This window comes from Cebidichthys violaceus, unplaced genomic scaffold, assembly GCF_023349555.1.
Source record: "Cebidichthys violaceus isolate CVI_PGR_0920_01 unplaced genomic scaffold, fCebVio1.0.p SCAF_45, whole genome shotgun sequence".
Lineage (NCBI taxonomy): Eukaryota > Metazoa > Chordata > Actinopteri > Perciformes > Stichaeidae > Cebidichthys > Cebidichthys violaceus.
The window spans coordinates 327,280-345,000 of record NW_027176650.1 but is presented as its reverse complement, the minus strand read 5'-3'; the positions used below and the strand labels follow the sequence as shown (position 1 = coordinate 345,000).

The following is a 17,721-nucleotide window of genomic DNA, read 5'->3' as shown; positions in this document are numbered from 1 at the left end:
ACGCCCCGTCATACAGGACCTCCAGCCTCCACTGCAGACTTTGGAGTTTAATCACTGGAGATTAAAAGTGGACATCTGGGGGTTGTTATCGTCTCTACGTGGACACCTGGGGGTCATTGTCGTCTCTACGTGGACACCTGGGAGTCATTATCGTCTCTACGTGGACACCTGGGGGTCGTTATCGTCTCTACGGGGAGACCTGGGAGTAGTTATTGTCTCTACAGGGACACCGGTGAGTCGTTATTGTCTCTACAGGGACACCTCAGGGTCATTATCGTCTCTACGGGGAGACCTGGGAGTCGTTATCGTCTCTACGGGGACACCTGGGGGTCGTTATTGTCTTAATCAGTATAAGTGGTGTGGCGGGAGGCCTTGAAGGCAGCATTGGTGTGTGTTCTGCTACTGACCAGAGGGATTTCAGCCGGTGGCCCGGTGCAGTCAGCTCGGCCCACTCCTATCAGGTAAGGTTTATCCTCCGGACTGGGAGGAAAGGTCGGCTCCGGACCTGAAAGGACAGCAGAGAAGGGTGCTGGTTCTAGAGGACAGTACCGCTGCTCTTTCAGGTTTTAATACAAATGAGAATTCTTCACATCTTTGATGTTTGTCACTTGAGTTCCTTTAATTTATTATTCGTTCAAATCAAATTTAAAACTAAATCTGCAGAAACATTTCCCACCAGCACCGTCGGTGTTAAATCAACAGGCTTTTTTGGGTTTTGTTATATGTTTTCAAACCTCACCTGTATGTGTTTTCCAGGTAGCCATCTGAGTGATCAGTGTCACGCTCACCGCCGTCATGAGGACGAACAGGACGGCCAGCGTCGCCTCCAGAGCAGAAACACCACAACACAGCGGCTTCCTGACCGCCATGCTGCACTGGAGGGAGAACTGGGTGAGTGTTAAAGTCCATTTGTTCTTTTCTGGAGACAGAAACCAGACGCTGACCGGAGCCGTCCGCACATTGATACATGAAACATCGTGAAAGCTGACGGGACAGTGGCATTAAACGGTCATGAAGCTGCTCTGAGATCTGTTTCCACGGAGCTACAGAGAGACTCAGAGGAAACATGAATCAGAATGTGTAAAGAACAACACGATGGAACTCACCTTCAGTGTGAAACCAGGAGACAGAGTGTGTTTGTGTTGAGCGAGTGTGATCTGAGGTCTGTTTTACGGGTTAGTTCAGCTGTTATCTAACCGATAAACGGTCTGCAGGTCCTCTACTCTCACTCCAAAGGTCCCTCACCTGAGCCTCTTTATAGATTAGAAATCATGACTACACATAAAACGGATTATATCAGTAATGAATTAATTCAAACTGTTATCAGGATAATTTGTTTCTGAGACCTTAGAAACAGAACAGCTTATCAAAGACTCAACTCAAAGTCCACCTTCTTACTTGTTCCAGAGACATCAGAGACGTCAGAGCGTCCAGACACACAACATCTTCATCAGATCACTTCGTCAGAAATCTGACCATGAAGGTAAGTTTGTACCTTTATATATGTGATCAGTAGTTTTAGTACGTTAACAGGTTCAGTGTGAGGATTTAGAATATTGACATAAGGTTCTTTATTTTCTCATTTCTGTATGAAGCACTAAACTCTATTTACAACTTGACTCCAGGGCTGGATTTACCTACAGATACTACAGATAGATTACCCTCCATGTGTTTGAATTAAATGTGGGTTTGTTGTTTCTTCTGGCAGCTTCTCTAAATCTTTATTTCTATAGTGAAAGGTAAAGTCAGTCTCCTGTCCTTTGACGGAGGAATCAAAAGCCTGCGTCTAGTTTTAGTGTTCCAGCTGTGCCGGTTAGCGATGCTAACTTTGGTTAAAGGAAGGATAAATACACACATTGGTTACGATGTCAGCGATGAAACATTTAGTTTTAAAAGCACAGCAGGTCTCATGCTCTGACTGCAGAGAACAAACTCAGAAATGTTCAAATAGTTTTTACTCAGACATGAAGACAACGTGTCCTCTGTTCCAGCCGGTATTAGTCGTCCTCCTCCTGGCTCCGGTGTTCACCAGCTGCATGGCTCTCGTCCTGCCGCTGGACTGCAGTGACATCCACAATAATGACAACAGCCGACCCAGCGGAGTGTACACCATCTACCCCATCGGATCCACGTCTGCTGTCCAGGTACACGTCGTCCACCTTCAGATGATCTCAGTGTTCCACTTGAGAAGACACAAGTTGTGACTGAAGCTTCTGATACAACAGATACAAGTCGTAGTAGTACAATAGTACTAGTACAGGTTGTAGCACAGATGGATATATTCAATATTTCCAGATGCAACAGATGTATTGATGAGTGTCTGTTTGTGTGTAGGTGTTCTGTGACATGGACTCACAAGAAGGACGCTGGATGGTGAGTATTTACCTCTAGCTCTAGATCTTCTCACCAGTTATCAACGCTGCACTGAACCTCCTGTCCATCTCACCATTCTGCCCTCACTGGTGAACAAACCTCAAGATACTTGACCTCTCTTGGGGCAGAGACTCTCTACCAACCGGAGGAACAATCCACCGTTCTCTGAGATCCTGTCCATGAACATCACAGTCAGGATCGGTGACAGAGGACGACCCTGCCTCCATGCCTCCATTAGATCTCAGGCCTCGACTTGACTTGAGCATTAGTTCGTTGTGTCCAGAATAGATGAGTCCAGTGGCTGATTATGTGCTGTGAAGCGTCAGAGTTAATCACATTTACAGTGACGGTGAAGCAGCACTCTGTCAAAGGTGCCTTTAATCATCAAATATTCTGTATTCAACAGAAGTAGAAATAAAAAGTTTGCAGGTATTTAAGTGGACTGAACGAGGTTCACAAACCCTCCAATGAGAACAACAGCAGTGACTCCTGCATGTAGACGCACCACTGGTTCAAACCTTGAGGTCTGGGAACTTGAGCTGTCAGACATCTTGTGCGTTCAGCTCGTTAACCCTCCATCTCGTCCCCCAGGTGTTCCAGAGGAGGATGGACGGCTCGGTGAACTTCTACAGGCCCTGGGATCATTACAAGGTCGGCTTTGGTAGCGCTGCAGGAGAGTACTGGCTCGGTGAGGAATGAAACCAAACCACCGGTTGTGACTTCATGATGGTTTCTATGTGTTTATGAGGGTGATTGTTTTCAGGTCTTGAGACTCTCTTCCACCTGTCTCTGAGGAAAAAGTACGAGCTGCTGGTGGACATGGAGGACTTCAGTGGAAACAGAGTGTCCGCTCGTTACTCCTCGTTCTCCATCGACCCAGAGTCCTACGGATACACACTGCATGTGTCTGGATTCACTGATGGAGGGGCAGGTGAGTCTGTGTTTTCTGAAATTCAGGACATGATCTGTAGACTGGCTGGAGGACTGCTTGAAAACTCAATATGAATACAGTTAAAAATATACCATCATTAGTTGTGTCATGATGTTCTCATTATACTCGATAGGAGACTCCCTGAGTTATCACAGCGGAGCGAAGTTCTCCACCTTCGACAAAGACCAGGATGAGAATGGTAGGAACTGTGCCAGACTATTCCTGGGGGCGTTCTGGTACAAGAGTTGTCACCAAGCAAACCCCAACGGTGGTTATCGTTGGGGGGCTGACAGTACTCTCTTTGCTGTTGGAGTGGAGTGGTACCGTTGGAAGGGTCATGACTACTCCCTGAAGACCATCAGCATGAAGATCCGTCCTGTGCAATAGTTCAGGACCAACGTACAGCAGAACATCAGCAGACGATGATCTAGATGTGATCACACAGAACCTTTAGATGGAAACACGTGTTCAATCTGACAAAGTCTACGTTTTAAAGTCAGAGCAACATTTGGAGGTTTGAAACCCTGATGTGAATCATTATCTGCTGTTGACAATAAACCAGAAGCTGTCTTCACTTTGTCTCCTGTGTCTCTCTGTCTGGATTCTCTCTGTTCAAGACTTTGCTGGAATACTAAAACAGTACAGGAGACTGACTTTACCTTTCAGTTATAGAAATATAGATTTAGAGAAGCTGCCAGAAGATGTAGCGCATTGGTCAATGTAACAGACCACGAATAACCTGAAATTAATCTTTTTTTATTAATCTGAATCTTCAAAGTAACTAAAGATATCAAATGTAGTGGAGTAAGAAGTACAATATTTGCCTTTGAGGTGCAGTGGACTTGAAGTATAAAGTGACATAAAATGTAAATACACAAGTAAAGAACAAGTACTTCAAAATTGTACTTAAGTACAGTACTTGAGTAAATGTAGTTATTTACTGTCCACCACTGTTTAAGAAGCCAGCAGACCAAAAGCTAAGGACCTTCTGTGATGATGAAGCAAACAAAGGTTTATCAACATAGTTTAGAGTTCAGGTAATCCTCTCTTGGGTAGATACTCAAAGTTGTCATTTAATAACTAAATAATAATAATAATAATAAATAGGAAGAAGTTATCAACACAAAGAACTCGGTTTTATATTTTTTATTATAGAAAAATTACAACAAAAATGACGATAATAATAAAGTGTAACATAAAGGACTTAAGGTATAAATAAACCAAAAGTAAAAATGTAATGTAATGAAAGTGCAACATAAATAAAGTGAAGAAATCAAGAACACAGAAATGTCTGAACCTGTTGTCTATTTCTACATAGTTGAAACAACAACAACATGATGATAACAACAATAACGAAACGATTTCAATAATCGGTAATACAGTAAAAAATAATAAATCATATTCTGTGTACATAAAGCTTCTGAGCATTAGAATACTGGTGTGGGATCACAGATCAGATATCCAACAATATTTACACATGCAGCCTTAAAACAGCCAAACTCTGTAACAGTGCAAAGAATTTGAAAACACACACACACACACACACACACACACACACACACACACACAGTTCCAAACATATTAAGATGCTGGAGGGTTTTCATCTCAACCCCGCTTCTTCAGCATAGCCCTCCATTCTTCACATGAGTGTCAGACTCTGGACAGTACCAGGTCCCAAAGTACTGAAGGTGTGATGGTGTCTTTCTGTCTTTGTTGCACTTTCTACAAAGGATCATGTCCGTCTTCTTCACCTACTTTCTCTTGACGGTTCCACTTTGCTCCATCTCCTCTTTTGTTCCCTGTACCGTCGAATACCGTAAGGAACCGCTTGGCTGGATGTGTGAGTGGAAGGTGGCACAGAAGGTAAACTGGGGTTGGGGAAGTTAAAAAACATCACCTGTGAGGGTCCAGCCACTATAGGAAGCCCCAGAGATGGAAGAGAAGGGGAAGGAGACGGGTGGTCTCTTCTTGAGCGTTGCTTCTCCTGCACTGTTTGGTGGCAGGAGGAACAGGTGGGGCTCAGCCAAACTGCCAGAATGCAGAGATGACCCTTTCTGCAGAGCTGCAGGGAGCTTCTCTGGTCCTGCTCAGGGTGCATCTGGATCTGGCCCTGAACCTGGGAAAACATAAAACAAACAATATTAATAAACAGATTGTAAGCAGCTGAACGCCGCTCCGCTCGCTCCTCTTTTTCCAAGACCGTGGCAACGTGAGCCGCTGAGTCTGCCTCACTCAGGGGCCATCCATCCCATAATAACACTTTTAACACATTGCATTTTCACAAGCATATCTGAGCATATCTTCATGTGAACATGAACAAGTGAAAGAAGGCTCTCTCTATAACCAGTGTTTGTTTGTCACCACGGCGGAGCCTTCATATCTACGTATCAATGTAGATGTGAAGGGCTCATTGTAAGAGAAGGAAAACACTCATACAATAATAACTCAGTGATAGTACACTCATGAAAACATAGTTATGAATGTTGTATTTCATTTCTACTCATATATCCCACATGATGCGACACACATTGTACCTTTAAGCAGTAATACACAAAAGTGATCAACTGATCAAGGTAGTTTCATCTTTAACAATCTATCTATAATGCAATATGTTTTATAAACTGAGCTTTGTTTGTAGAACCTCGATCTTCAAAGTAACTGAAGTTATCAATTAAATGTAGTGGAGTAAAAAGCACAATATTTCCCTCTGAATTGTAATCGAGTAGAAGTATAAAGTAAAAAAAAAATAAAATAGAAATACTCAAGTAAAATACAAGTACGTCAAAATGACAATTTTGAGGAACTTTCTAAATGCAATTTCCCTCGTTACTTTCCATCACTGCCTCCTGTAAGTAACGTTGAGTAATGAAATGAACGGTACGTTACAAACAGGTGTCCGGTAACGTTGTTACGTTGTTACGTTGTTACGTTGTTACGTTGTTACGTTATTGTAAAGGTTCCGACTCACAGACAAGAGTGCTGTTTCATTTTAGTGTAAGTCTTGTCATGCTGTATGTAACTTGACTTTATTGTAAATGAATGAATACATAAAGAGAAAAGTAAAATAACGGTGTAATGGCGGACAGTCCCACTTAACGTTAGTTCGCTCCGGTCATCAACAAGCGGGTTAGTTTGTTAACTTTGTCAGTGAACGTTAACGTAACATCAGTAACGGCAGACCTAGCTAAGTATCGCTCTCTGTAACATAATGTAATACAGTGATGGACAGCTGACGTTTACGTTAGGACGCGTTTCCTCGTTAGTAACGAGTTACCGAGCGGCTCATTCATTCAAACATCAATATATCTCAATTCATTTGTATTGACAACAGTTATAAAGGATTGACTTACTTTCAAAATGTTGATAAAACGAAAAGAATCTGACGGCCGTTCTCTTCATCCACCGTGAGTGTTCGTGAGCTCGAAGACGCCGATTGGTCAATTCTTGGTCAATTCTTGGTTGCGATACGAGCACCGATTGGCCACAGCAGACAATTCTTGGTTGATTTGTGGTTACCGACTGAACGGTGATTGGCTTTCACAACCAAGAATTAGTTCGACTCACGGGCTACAAGGACCGGTCAGCGTCTGGTTTCTGTCTCCAGAAAAGAACAAATGGACTTTAACACTCACCCAGTTCTCCCTCCAGTGCAGCATGGCGGTCAGGAAGCCGCTGTGTTGTGGTGTTTCTGCTCTGAAGGCGACGCTGGCCGTCCTGTTCGTCCTCATGACGGCGGTGAGCGTGACACTGATCACTCAGATGGCTACCTGGAAAACACATACAGGTGAGGTTTGAAAACATATAACAAAACCCAAAAAAGCCTGTTGATTTAACACCGACGGTGCTGGTGGGAAATGTTTCTGCAGATTTAATTTTAGATTTGAATTGAACGAATAATAAATTAAAGGAACTCAAGCGACAAACATCAAAGATGTGAAGAATTCTCATTTGTATTAAAACCTGAAAGAGCAGCGGTACTGTCCTCTAGAACCAGCACCCTTCTCTGCTGTCCTTTCAGGTCCGCAGGTCCCGGGTGTCCACCTAGAGACAATAACGACCCCCAGGTGTCCACGTAGAGACGATAACGACCCCCAGGTGTCCACCTAGAGACGATAACGATCCCCAGGTGTCCACCTAGAGACGATAACGATCCCCAGGTGTCCACCTAGAGACGACAACGACCCCCAGGGGTCCACGAAGAGACAATAACGATCCCCAGGTGTCCACCTAGAGACGACAAAGACCCCCAGGTGTCCTACTAGAGACGACAATGACCCCCAGGTGTCCACGTAGAGACGATAACGACCCCCAGGTGTCCACGTAGAGACGATAACGACCCCCAGGTGTCCTATTAGAGACAATAACGACCACCAGGTGTCCACTTAGAGACAATAACGACCCCCAGGTGTCCACGTAGAGATGATAACGACCCCCAGGTGTCCTACTAGAGACGACAATGACCCCCAGGTGTCCACGTAGAGACGATAACGACCCCCAGGTGTCCACGTAGAGACGATAACGACCCCCAGGTGTCCTATTAGAGACAATAACGACCACCAGGTGTCCACTTAGAGACAATAACGACCCCCAGGTGTCCACGTAGAGATGATAACGACCCCCAGGTGTCCTATTAGAGACGACAACAACCCCCAGGTGTCCTATTAGAGACAATAATGACCCCAGGTGTCCACGTAGAGATGATAACAACCTCCAGGTGTCCTACTAGAAACGATAACGACCCCCAGGTGTCCACGTAGAGACGATAACGACCCCCAGGTGTCCTCGTAGAGACAATAACGACCCCCAGGTGTCCTACTAGAAACAATAACGACCCCCAGGTGTCCTATTAGAGACAATAATGACCCCCAGGTGTCCACGTAGAGACAATAACGACCCCCAGGTGTCCTCGTAGAGACAATAACGACCACCAGGTGTCCATGTAGAGACAATAACGACCCCCAGGTGTCAACGTAGAGACAATAACGACCCCCAGGTGTCCATGTAGAGGCAATAACGACCCCCAGGTGTCCACGTAGAGATGATAACGACCCCCAGGTGTCCTATTAGAGACGACAACAACCCCCAGGTGTCCTATTAGAGACAATAATGACCCCAGGTGTCCACGTAGAGACGATAACGACCCCCAGGTGTCCTATTAGAGAGGATAATGACCTCCAGGTGTCCTAATAGAGACAATAACTACCCCCAGGTGTCCACTTAGAGACGATAACGATGTTTCTATGGCCTTTTATTGTTTCACTTCATTTGTAAGATGTTTGCTGTGAGAAATAAAAAATAAAAAAATATGTTAGAAAAAAGGAGAACTGGAGGATTTAGTCTTCAGTCACAAAATGTAAAATATAATTCAACATATCTGAAGCATAAAGTTTACAATCATAAAATAATCATAAATAAATATTTATTTGGGTTTGAATTGAGTTTATATCTCAAGAAAAAGAATCCTGGACACAATTCACTGTTTTATTTTACTTCATACAAGACTACATTTAAAACACATTTAAAACACATTTAAAATACATGTATAATATATTTACAATACATTTAGAATATATTTAGAATACATTTAGAATATTTTTGTCTTTATTATGAAAGGTAAAGTCAGTCTCCTGTCCTATATTTTGCAAACATCTATTTGACGGAGGAATCAAAAGCCTGCGTCTAGTTTTAGTATTCCAGTTGTGCCTGTGATCGTCCACCAAAGTCTTAAACAGAGAGACACAAGAGACAAAGTGAAGACAGCTTCTGGTTGATTGTCAACAGCAGATAATGATTCACATCAGGGTTTCAAACCTCCAAATGTTGGTCTGACTTTAAAACATAGACTTTATCAGACTGAAGACGTGTTTCCATCTAAAGGTTCTGTGTGATCACATCTAGATCATCGTCAGCTGATGTTCTGATGTTCGTCAGCTGCATTTTTAATATTTCATATTTTTACTCTGTTACTTTAATTGCTTTAGTATATATTTTTGCTGCTGTAACAAACAAATTTCCCCTTGCGGGATGAATAAAGTATCCATCTATCTATCTGCTGTACGTTGGTTCTGAACTATTGCACAGGACGGATCTTCATGCTGATGGTCTTCAGGGAGTAGTCATAACCCTTCCAATGGTACCACTCCACTCCAACCCTATGGAGAGTGTCGTCAGCCCCCCAACGATAAACCCCGTTGGGGTTTGCAAGGTAACACGCCTTGTACCAGAACGCCCCCAGGTATCGTCTGGCACAGTTTACCACATCCTCATCCTGGTCTTTGTCGAAGGTGGAGAACTTCTGTCCGCTGTGATAACTCAGGGAGTCTCCTACAGAGTATAATCAGAACATCAACTAATGGTGGTATATTTTTAAAACTGTATTTACATTGAGTTGTGTTTTTGGTCAATCAGTCCTGAGCATGAGGACGACTCAAGTCCTCCACTATGAGAGCAGTCCTCCAGCCAGTCTACAGATCATGTCCTGAATTTCAGAAAACACAGACTCACCTGCCCCTCCATCAGTGAATCCAGACACATGCAGTGTGTATCCGTAGGACTCTGGGTCGATGGAGAACGAGGAGTAACGAGCGGACACTCTGTTTCCACTGAAGTCCTCCATGTCCACCAGCAGCTCGTATTTTTTCCTCAGAGACAGGTGGAAGAGAGTCTCAAGACCTGAAAACAATCACCCTCATAAACACATAGAAACCATCATGAAGTCACAACCGGTGGTTTGGTTTCATTCCTCACCGAGCCAGTACTCTCCTGCAGCGCTACCAAAGCCGACCTTGTAATGATCCCAGGGCCTGTAGAAGTTCACCGAGCCGTCCATCCTCCTCTGGAACACCTGGGGGACGAGATGGAGGGTTAACGAGCTGAACGCACAAGATGTCTGACAGCTCAAGTTCCCAGACCTCAAGGTTTGAACCAGTGGTGCGTCTACATGCAGGAGTCACTGCTGTTGTTCTCATTGGAGGGTTTGTGAACCTCATTCAGTCCACTTAAATACCTGCAAACTTTTTATTTCTACTTCTGTTGAATACAGAATATTTGATGATTAAAGGCACCTTTGACAGAGTGCTGCTTCACCGTCACTGTAAATGTGATTAACTCTGACGCTTCACAGCACATAATCAGCCACTGGACTCATCTATTCTGGACACAACGAACTGATGCTCAAGTCAAGTCGAGGCCTGAGATCTAATGGAGGCATGGAGGCAGGGTCGTCCTCTGTCACCGATCCTGACTGTGATGTTCATGGACAGGATCTCAGAGAACGGTGGATTGTTCCTCCGGTTGGTAGAGAGTCTCTGCCCCAAGAGAGGTCAAGTATCTTGAGGTTTGTTCACCAGTGAGGGCAGAATGGTGAGATGGACAGGAGGTTCAGTGCAGCGTTGATAACTGGTGAGAAGATCTAGAGCTAGAGGTAAATACTCACCATCCAGCGTCCTTCTTGTGAGTCCATGTCACAGAACACCTACACACAAACAGACACTCATCAATACATCTGTTGCATCTGGAAATATTGAATATATCCATCTGTGCTACAACCTGTACTAGTACTATTGTACTACTACGACTTGTATCTGTTGTATCAGAAGCTTCAGTCACAACTTGTGTCTTCTCAAGTGGAACACTGAGATCATCTGAAGGTGGACGACGTGTACCTGGACAGCAGACGTGGATCCGATGGGGTAGATGGTGTACATTCCGCTGGGTCGGCTGTTGTCATTATTGTGGATGTCACTGCAGTCCAGCGGCAGGACGAGAGCCATGCAGCTGGTGAACACCGGAGCCAGGAGGAGGACGACTAATACCGGCTGGAACAGAGGACACGTTGTCTTCATGTCTGAGTAAAAACTATTTGAACATTTCTGAGTTTGTTCTCTGCAGTCAGAGCATGAGACCTGCTGTGCTTTGAAAACTAAATGTTTCATCGCTGACATCGTAACCAATGTGTGTATTTATCCTTCCTTTAACCAAAGTTAGCATCGCTAACCGGCACAGCTGGAACACTAAAACTTGACGCAGGCTTTTGATTCCTCCGTCAAAGGACAGGAGACTGACTTTACCTTTCACTATAGAAATAAAGATTTAGAGAAACTGCCAGAAGAAACAACAAACCCACATTTAATTCAAACACATGGAGGGTATCTGTAGGTAAATCCAGCCCTGGAGTCAAGTTGTAAATAGAGTTTAGTGCTTCATACAGAAATGAGAAAATAAAGAACCTTATGTCAATATTCTAAATCCTCACACTGAACCTGTTAACGTACTAAAACTACTGATCACATATAAAAAGGTACAAACTTACCTTCATGGTCAGATTTCTGACGAAGTGATCTGATGAAGATGTTGTGTGTCTGGACGCTCTGACGTCTCTGAGGTCTCTGAGGTCTCTTACTTATAGTCCACAGATTAATAAATTACTACCAGCTGCTGTTTCACACGTTATATTATTTTTGGAAACACATGTCCTTGAGTGTTTGTATCTTTGGATTACACAACATTGTTGGCATCAAAACACGACCACATTGTGGATAACTCGTGTTAAATAACTCTTTTACTGAACCACTGTCTATTAACCATTACCTCATAACTTTTGAATTCCTACTACCAGAGTGTACGCCATTAATCAAAGGTTTCTACACTAGATGTTTATGTGATAGTGCTGGAGCTCAATTTAAAGAGAAGTGATTCCATCTGTATGTAACTCAATACCATGTCTCAATATAACAATAATAATAATAATAATTATTATTATTATCATTTGATATGACTCTTTATTATTATTACTATTATTATAATTATTATTATTATTTGATGTGACTCTTTTTTATTATTATTATTATTATTATTATTATTATTCAAACACACAGGAACCTGTGTGATTCAGACATCAGAGTCCAGAGTCTCTGTGTTCAGAAACGTTGTGGAGATCCATCAACTGAAACGTGAATACAGAAACACACTTTAAATGGTGTATTTGTAGAGGATGGAGTAAAAGTGATCACTAAAATGAAGAAGAAGCTGAGAGCTCAGACTTCCTCCTGTGATCCCTCTGCTCCAGCAGGTGGTGAGTTCTTCAGAGGTCCACGTTTACAGTCCACCTGTTTCTCTGTAGTCCTGCTGACAAACAGGACTGACTGTCAATCAACAGGCCCAATAAGAACAGGTTTGTGTCATCATCACACCTGTTAGCATTGTCACTGTAAGCATGTTAGCACGCTGATGTTAGCATGTGTTGTACATAATGCACATGAAGCAGAAATAAGAGCTTCACTATCTCTTATCTGTTGAACCAAAGAGCACAAAAAGGTCAAAGCTGTGCAGCTGCTGCTTCTCACCGATAACACCAGATTAGTGTGTGTGTGTGTGTGTGTGTGTGTGTGTGTTTGTGTGTGTGTTAGCTCTGCAGGTTAAAAGCTGTTGTTTTCTAATTATAATTTTTCTCTTGGATTCTTTTGTCTTCATTTCTTTTGTTGTGGTGGAAGAAGTATTTAGATCCTCTACTTGAGTGAAAGTACTGCTACCACTGTAGAAACATTCCAGGTAAGTGTTGTCAGTAAGAATTCACTCTTCATTTTTTGGATGACAGATTAATATTTAAAGCTCAAACATTACATAAAATGATGTTTGTGTTGTTTCTGATAATAAAAGAAACAACAAAACTGCTCTTTAAATGTTATTAGTTTATAGCAGCAGAGTGCTTTCAGACCAACAGACAATAAAAAGAGCTTTAGAGGTCCTTGAAGAGTTAATCAGAAATATGGCGTCGGGTCGCTCTTGTCGCACATCTGGACGTGAACATGTGAGGTGATTCCTCTGAGTGATTCCACCGTCTGCATCGGCATCATGACGCCGATCCTCTCGCCCTTCATCACTGATCCAGAGAGTCGGTCCGGCTGAACAGGGAACAACTTGAAACACAGACCTGCAGGAAGAAATGTCAAATATAAATAACTAATACAACACTGTAAAAATACTCTGTTGAAGTAAAGGTACTAATACCACAGTGTAAAATACTCTGTTAGTGTAAAAGTAGAAACCTCCATAAAGCGGTTAACTCTGTCAGCAAAGTTAACACTGTAACAGTGTTAGCGCTGTTAACACCGTTAGCACTGTTATCACCGTTAGCACTGTCAGCTCTGTTAGCATTGTTACTGCTATTATCACTGTTATCACTGTTAGCGCTGTTATCGCTGTTAGCGCTGTTATCGCTGTTAGCACTGTTAGCACTGTTAGCACTGTTAGCTTTGAGCTGCCGGCTCTGCCGCTGCCATGTTGAGAGCCGTTGGGAGACAACAAAAAAGCTCCCGGTCTCGTATTCACACGTTTACTAAAGAACCAATAGGCCGACCTTCTCCTCTCAGGTTGATCCCGTTGTTGATGGCCGCCTTCTTGGCGTCGGTGAAGGCGATGACTCCTCCGTGGAGAGTCACATTAAACGGAGCGTAGACGGTCGATCCGTCGCTGCACACGATGTCCAGACCTTTGTGTTCCCTGGTCCCCCTAAAACACGTCCAGATGTTAACAGCTGCTTCAGACCCACAAACACATCAACTCATCTATTGTTTCAATGAATCCATTAAAAGTCTTTAAAATGTACGAAGCCTATAAGAGTCCAACGTGACAAGTCTTTAGTTGGACCGTCCCAAACCCAAAAAGATGATCTGTCCGGACTGTTAGTCCTTAAACACCGGAGCCTATGTTACCCACAATGCACCTGAATAATAATGTAGTTGTTGTGTTACCGTCTGGCTCCATAGTGTCCGTCTCCCCAGCCATCTGACGTCCTCCTGCTGTTGGCAGAGTTTCCACTGCAGAGCTGACCGAACTTTACGCCGTCACACACACACAACACAGCTGCACACACACACACACACACACACACACACACACAAACACACACTCACTTGTTTTTGTCACATTACATTGACTTATATTACTTCCCTGGAGACTCACTTCAACTTCACCAAAAAAACAGGTGTGAGTCCTCATTTACTGTACAGAGTGGTGACCTTCATCACAGTGTCCCCATAAGGCTGTGAGTCCCCACAATGCTGGTAAATGTGAACACATGTTTTTCTAAGTTCATGTTCAAGTTTTCATATCAGAGACTTAATGATTGTTCACAATAAAATGTTCCCTCGCTGCTCTTCTGTGCTTAATAGTTAAACAAACGTAATTGATTTAAAACAAATAGTTTTACTTTATGAATTAAATATCTTCATGGTGATATATTTAATACATAGAGAAGAAGACAAATGTTCAGACCAAACACTGTAAAACACACGATTAACAGACATAAAGTCAACGGGTAGAAATACAGAACATTGCTGTGAATCACAGAGAATGAGATGTTAAATATTTAAAATTAATCTTATAATAAAGTTTACAGCAGAATCGTTAACAAGATGTTGTTTAAAGCTTCTGATTGGTTCGTTATAATCAGGATTAAAGCTTCTGATTGGTTCATTATAATCAGGATTAAAGCTTCTGATTGGTTCGTTATAATCAGGATTAAAGCTTCTGATTGGTTCGTTATAATCAGGATTTAAGCTTCTGATTGGTTCGTTATAATCAGGATTAAATCAATGATTGGTTCGTTATAATCAGGATTAAAGCTTCTGATTGGTTCATTATAATCAGGATTAAATCAATGATTGGTTCGTTATAATCAGGATTAAATCATTGATTGGTTCGTTATAATCAGGATTAAATCAATGATTGGTTCATTATAATCAGGATTAAAACAATGATTGGTTCGTTATAATCAGGATTAAATCAATGATTGGTTCGTTATAATCAGGATTAAAGCTTCTGATTGGTTTGTTATAATCAGGATTAAATCAATGATTGGTTGTTATAATCAGGATTAAATCAATGATTGGTTCGTTATAATCAGGATTAAAGCTTCTGATTGGTTCGTTATAATCAGGATTAAATCAATGATTGGTTCGTTATAATCACGATTAAATCAATGATTGGTTCGTTATAATCAGGATTAAAGCTTCTGATTGGTTTGTTATAATCAGGATTAAATCAATGATTGGTTCGTTATAATCAGGATTAAAGCTTCTGATTGGTTCGTTATAATCAGGATTAAATCAATGACTGGTTCGTTATAATCAGGATTAAAGCTTCTGATTGGTTCATTATAATCAGGATTAAATCAATGATTGGTTCGTTATAATCAGGATTAAATCAATGATTGGTTTGTTATAATCAGGATTAAATCAATGATTGGTTCGTTATAATCAGGATTAAATCAATGATTGGTTCGTAATAATCAGGATTAAATCAATGATTGGTTCGTAATAATCAGCATTAAAGCTTCTGATTGGTTCATTATAATCAGGATTAAATCAATGATTGGTTCGTTATAATCACGATTAAATCAATGATTGGTTCGTTATAATCAGGATTAAAGCTTCTGATTGGTTTGTTATAATCAGGATTAAATCAATGATTGGTTCGTTATAATCAGGATTAAAGCTTCTGATTGGTTCGTTATAATCAGGATTAAATCAATGACTGGTTCGTTATAATCAGGATTAAAGCTTCTGATTGGTTCATTATAATCAGGATTAAATCAATGATTGGTTCGTTATAATCAGGATTAAATCAATGATTGGTTTGTTATAATCAGGATTAAATCAATGATTGGTTCGTTATAATCAGGATTAAATCAATGATTGGTTCGTTATAATCAGGATTAAATCAATGATTGGTTTGTTATAATCAGGATTAAATCAATGATTGGTTTGTTATGATCAGGATTAAATCAATGATTGGTTCGTTATAATCAGGATTAAATCAATGATTGGTTTGTTATGATCAGGATTAAATCAATGATTGGTTCGTTATAATCAGGATTAAATCAATGATTGGTTCGTAATAATCAGCATTAAAGCTTCTGATTGGTTCATTATAATCAGGATTAAATCAATGATTGGTTCGTTATAATCAGGATTAAATCAATGATTGGTTCATTATAATCAGGATTAAATCAATGATTCAGATTCTCACCCAACAAAACGATGACGCGTCTCATCTTCAGATCTTAGTTTGATGAAGAACTTCTTCTCTCTGGTTTTATAGAAGCTGACGTTCCTCTTTCAACACAGTGGAAAGTCCACAGAATGTTTGATTATTTCACAATGAAAGAGATGATGTCACATCACGTGTTGTCATGTCGGTGTTGACAGACAGCAAACAGCTGTTTACCTGTCCTGACGTTTATTTGATCTCCACATGTCACAACTGAGGAATCCACAGAATGTCAACATTTTAAAAAGTCCCATGTTTTCATTTTTTAAAAGTCTGTTTTTAAATCATTTTAAATTGTAATGCTCATAAAAATGTCAACAATCTTCACTTCATTTATTCACCTTTTATTTGTTTGAATGAAATTTATGTTTGTTGTTGTGACTCCCGTCCACTAGGGGTCTGTGTCCTGGTTGCTGTCTTCTCTCTTTCAGGATGTTGATCAGCAGCTAATGAGCCCAGCTGAGCCTGATGTGGTGATGTGTGGTGTCTTTATAAACCCACATCTGAACAAGGATGGGCCCTCTTCTCTGCTGCCTCTTTGTTTTGATGGATTGATTGGTTGTTAGTTTAGTTTGTATTCTTTAAATAAATGTCTATTCAACTTCATTCAGTAATGACTCCAAACATCAGAGACTGACCTGACAACACGGCGCTTCCACTTTAATCAGTACAGACTCCAGACATCACAGCCTGACTGTCCCATAGTAGTTGAAGTCCATTGTAATGAATAAAGTTGAAGCGTCATGTGATGTCTGGACCAAATGAACTACGGTGGTGAAGCTGACCTCAGAGTCACAGGGATGTGAAACACCTCTATCTGCTGGACGGCTGCCAGTATAACTACTAAATATAAATACTATTACAAAACTATTTCAAAGAACTCTGAGACATAACATGTTCTTGTAGATTTGTTCAGAACCAGTTTTGTGTAGATTTGTTTCAGTTTGTGTTCCATATTTAAAACAGAAGTGACACCAGATGTGTGTGGAGGTGAACTACAGATCCATCAACATACTTATTGATCTCTCAGGGATTAAAATCACGTTTAGTGTTCAAGGTTTGTAAAAGAAATGCAGCAATACTGATTTTGTTTTTTTGTCTTATTTATGAGTTCATATCGACGTATTTATTTGTTACAATTAGTTTTACAGAGTTAATAAAGTGAGACGTACAGTTTATTGATCTCTGGTATCTGATTGGTATCAGGACTAAATGTTAGGTTTCCCTGTGTGTGTGTGTGTGTGTGCTCCTCTGTTCTTCCCCTGTCTGGTTTGTTGTTGAGGGCCATGTGCTTATGTTTTGTTTTTGTCAGCCTACAGTTTTCATCCCCGAGTTCCGCCCTCTACCACGCCCCTCTCCTTGGGCTC

General features: G+C 41.4%; 4 protein-coding genes across 5 annotated transcripts in view; 1 reads left to right on the top strand and 3 right to left on the bottom strand.

The window, feature by feature from the left end:
- The window catches only part of asah2 (N-acylsphingosine amidohydrolase 2), a 10,235-nt gene extending 9,024 nt beyond the window's left edge, over positions 1–1,211 (bottom strand). The window contains exons 1-3 of one of the 2 annotated variants that reach the window (XM_068729221.1): positions 1,107–1,211; positions 740–875; positions 408–505 (exon numbers count right to left, since the gene is read on the bottom strand). In XM_068729221.1, coding sequence (XP_068585322.1) covers positions 408–505; positions 740–869 — 228 coding nt within the window. In that variant the 5' untranslated portion in view covers positions 870–875; positions 1,107–1,211. The remainder of the gene's footprint in view (positions 1–407; positions 506–739; positions 876–1,106) is intronic. The other variant, XM_068729222.1, reaches the window with a different exon arrangement.
- LOC137886667 (microfibril-associated glycoprotein 4-like) lies at positions 873–3,878 on the top strand. Its single transcript, XM_068729223.1, has 7 exons — positions 873–891; positions 1,408–1,483; positions 1,992–2,144; positions 2,335–2,373; positions 2,965–3,061; positions 3,137–3,304; positions 3,438–3,878. The coding sequence occupies exons 2-7, from the start codon at positions 1,478–1,480 to the stop codon at positions 3,689–3,691; spliced, it is 717 nt and encodes a 238-aa protein (XP_068585324.1). The 5' UTR covers positions 873–891; positions 1,408–1,477; the 3' UTR covers positions 3,692–3,878.
- Positions 3,879–8,771: 4,893 nt separating this feature from the next.
- On the bottom strand, positions 8,772–11,711 carry LOC137886743 (microfibril-associated glycoprotein 4-like). The gene is made up of 6 exons (XM_068729338.1): positions 11,616–11,711; positions 10,969–11,121; positions 10,740–10,778; positions 10,052–10,148; positions 9,809–9,976; positions 8,772–9,628 (listed from the first exon to the last, which is right to left on the bottom strand). The coding sequence occupies exons 1-6, from the start codon at positions 11,619–11,621 to the stop codon at positions 9,375–9,377; spliced, it is 717 nt and encodes a 238-aa protein (XP_068585439.1). The 5' UTR covers positions 11,622–11,711; the 3' UTR covers positions 8,772–9,374.
- Positions 11,712–12,978: 1,267 nt separating this feature from the next.
- On the bottom strand, positions 12,979–16,419 carry LOC137886744 (leukocyte cell-derived chemotaxin-2-like). Its single transcript, XM_068729340.1, has 4 exons — positions 16,334–16,419; positions 14,056–14,167; positions 13,662–13,813; positions 12,979–13,235 (listed from the first exon to the last, which is right to left on the bottom strand). The coding sequence occupies exons 1-4, from the start codon at positions 16,356–16,358 to the stop codon at positions 13,063–13,065; spliced, it is 462 nt and encodes a 153-aa protein (XP_068585441.1). The 5' UTR covers positions 16,359–16,419; the 3' UTR covers positions 12,979–13,062.
- Between the last annotated feature and the right edge of the window lie 1,302 nt (positions 16,420–17,721).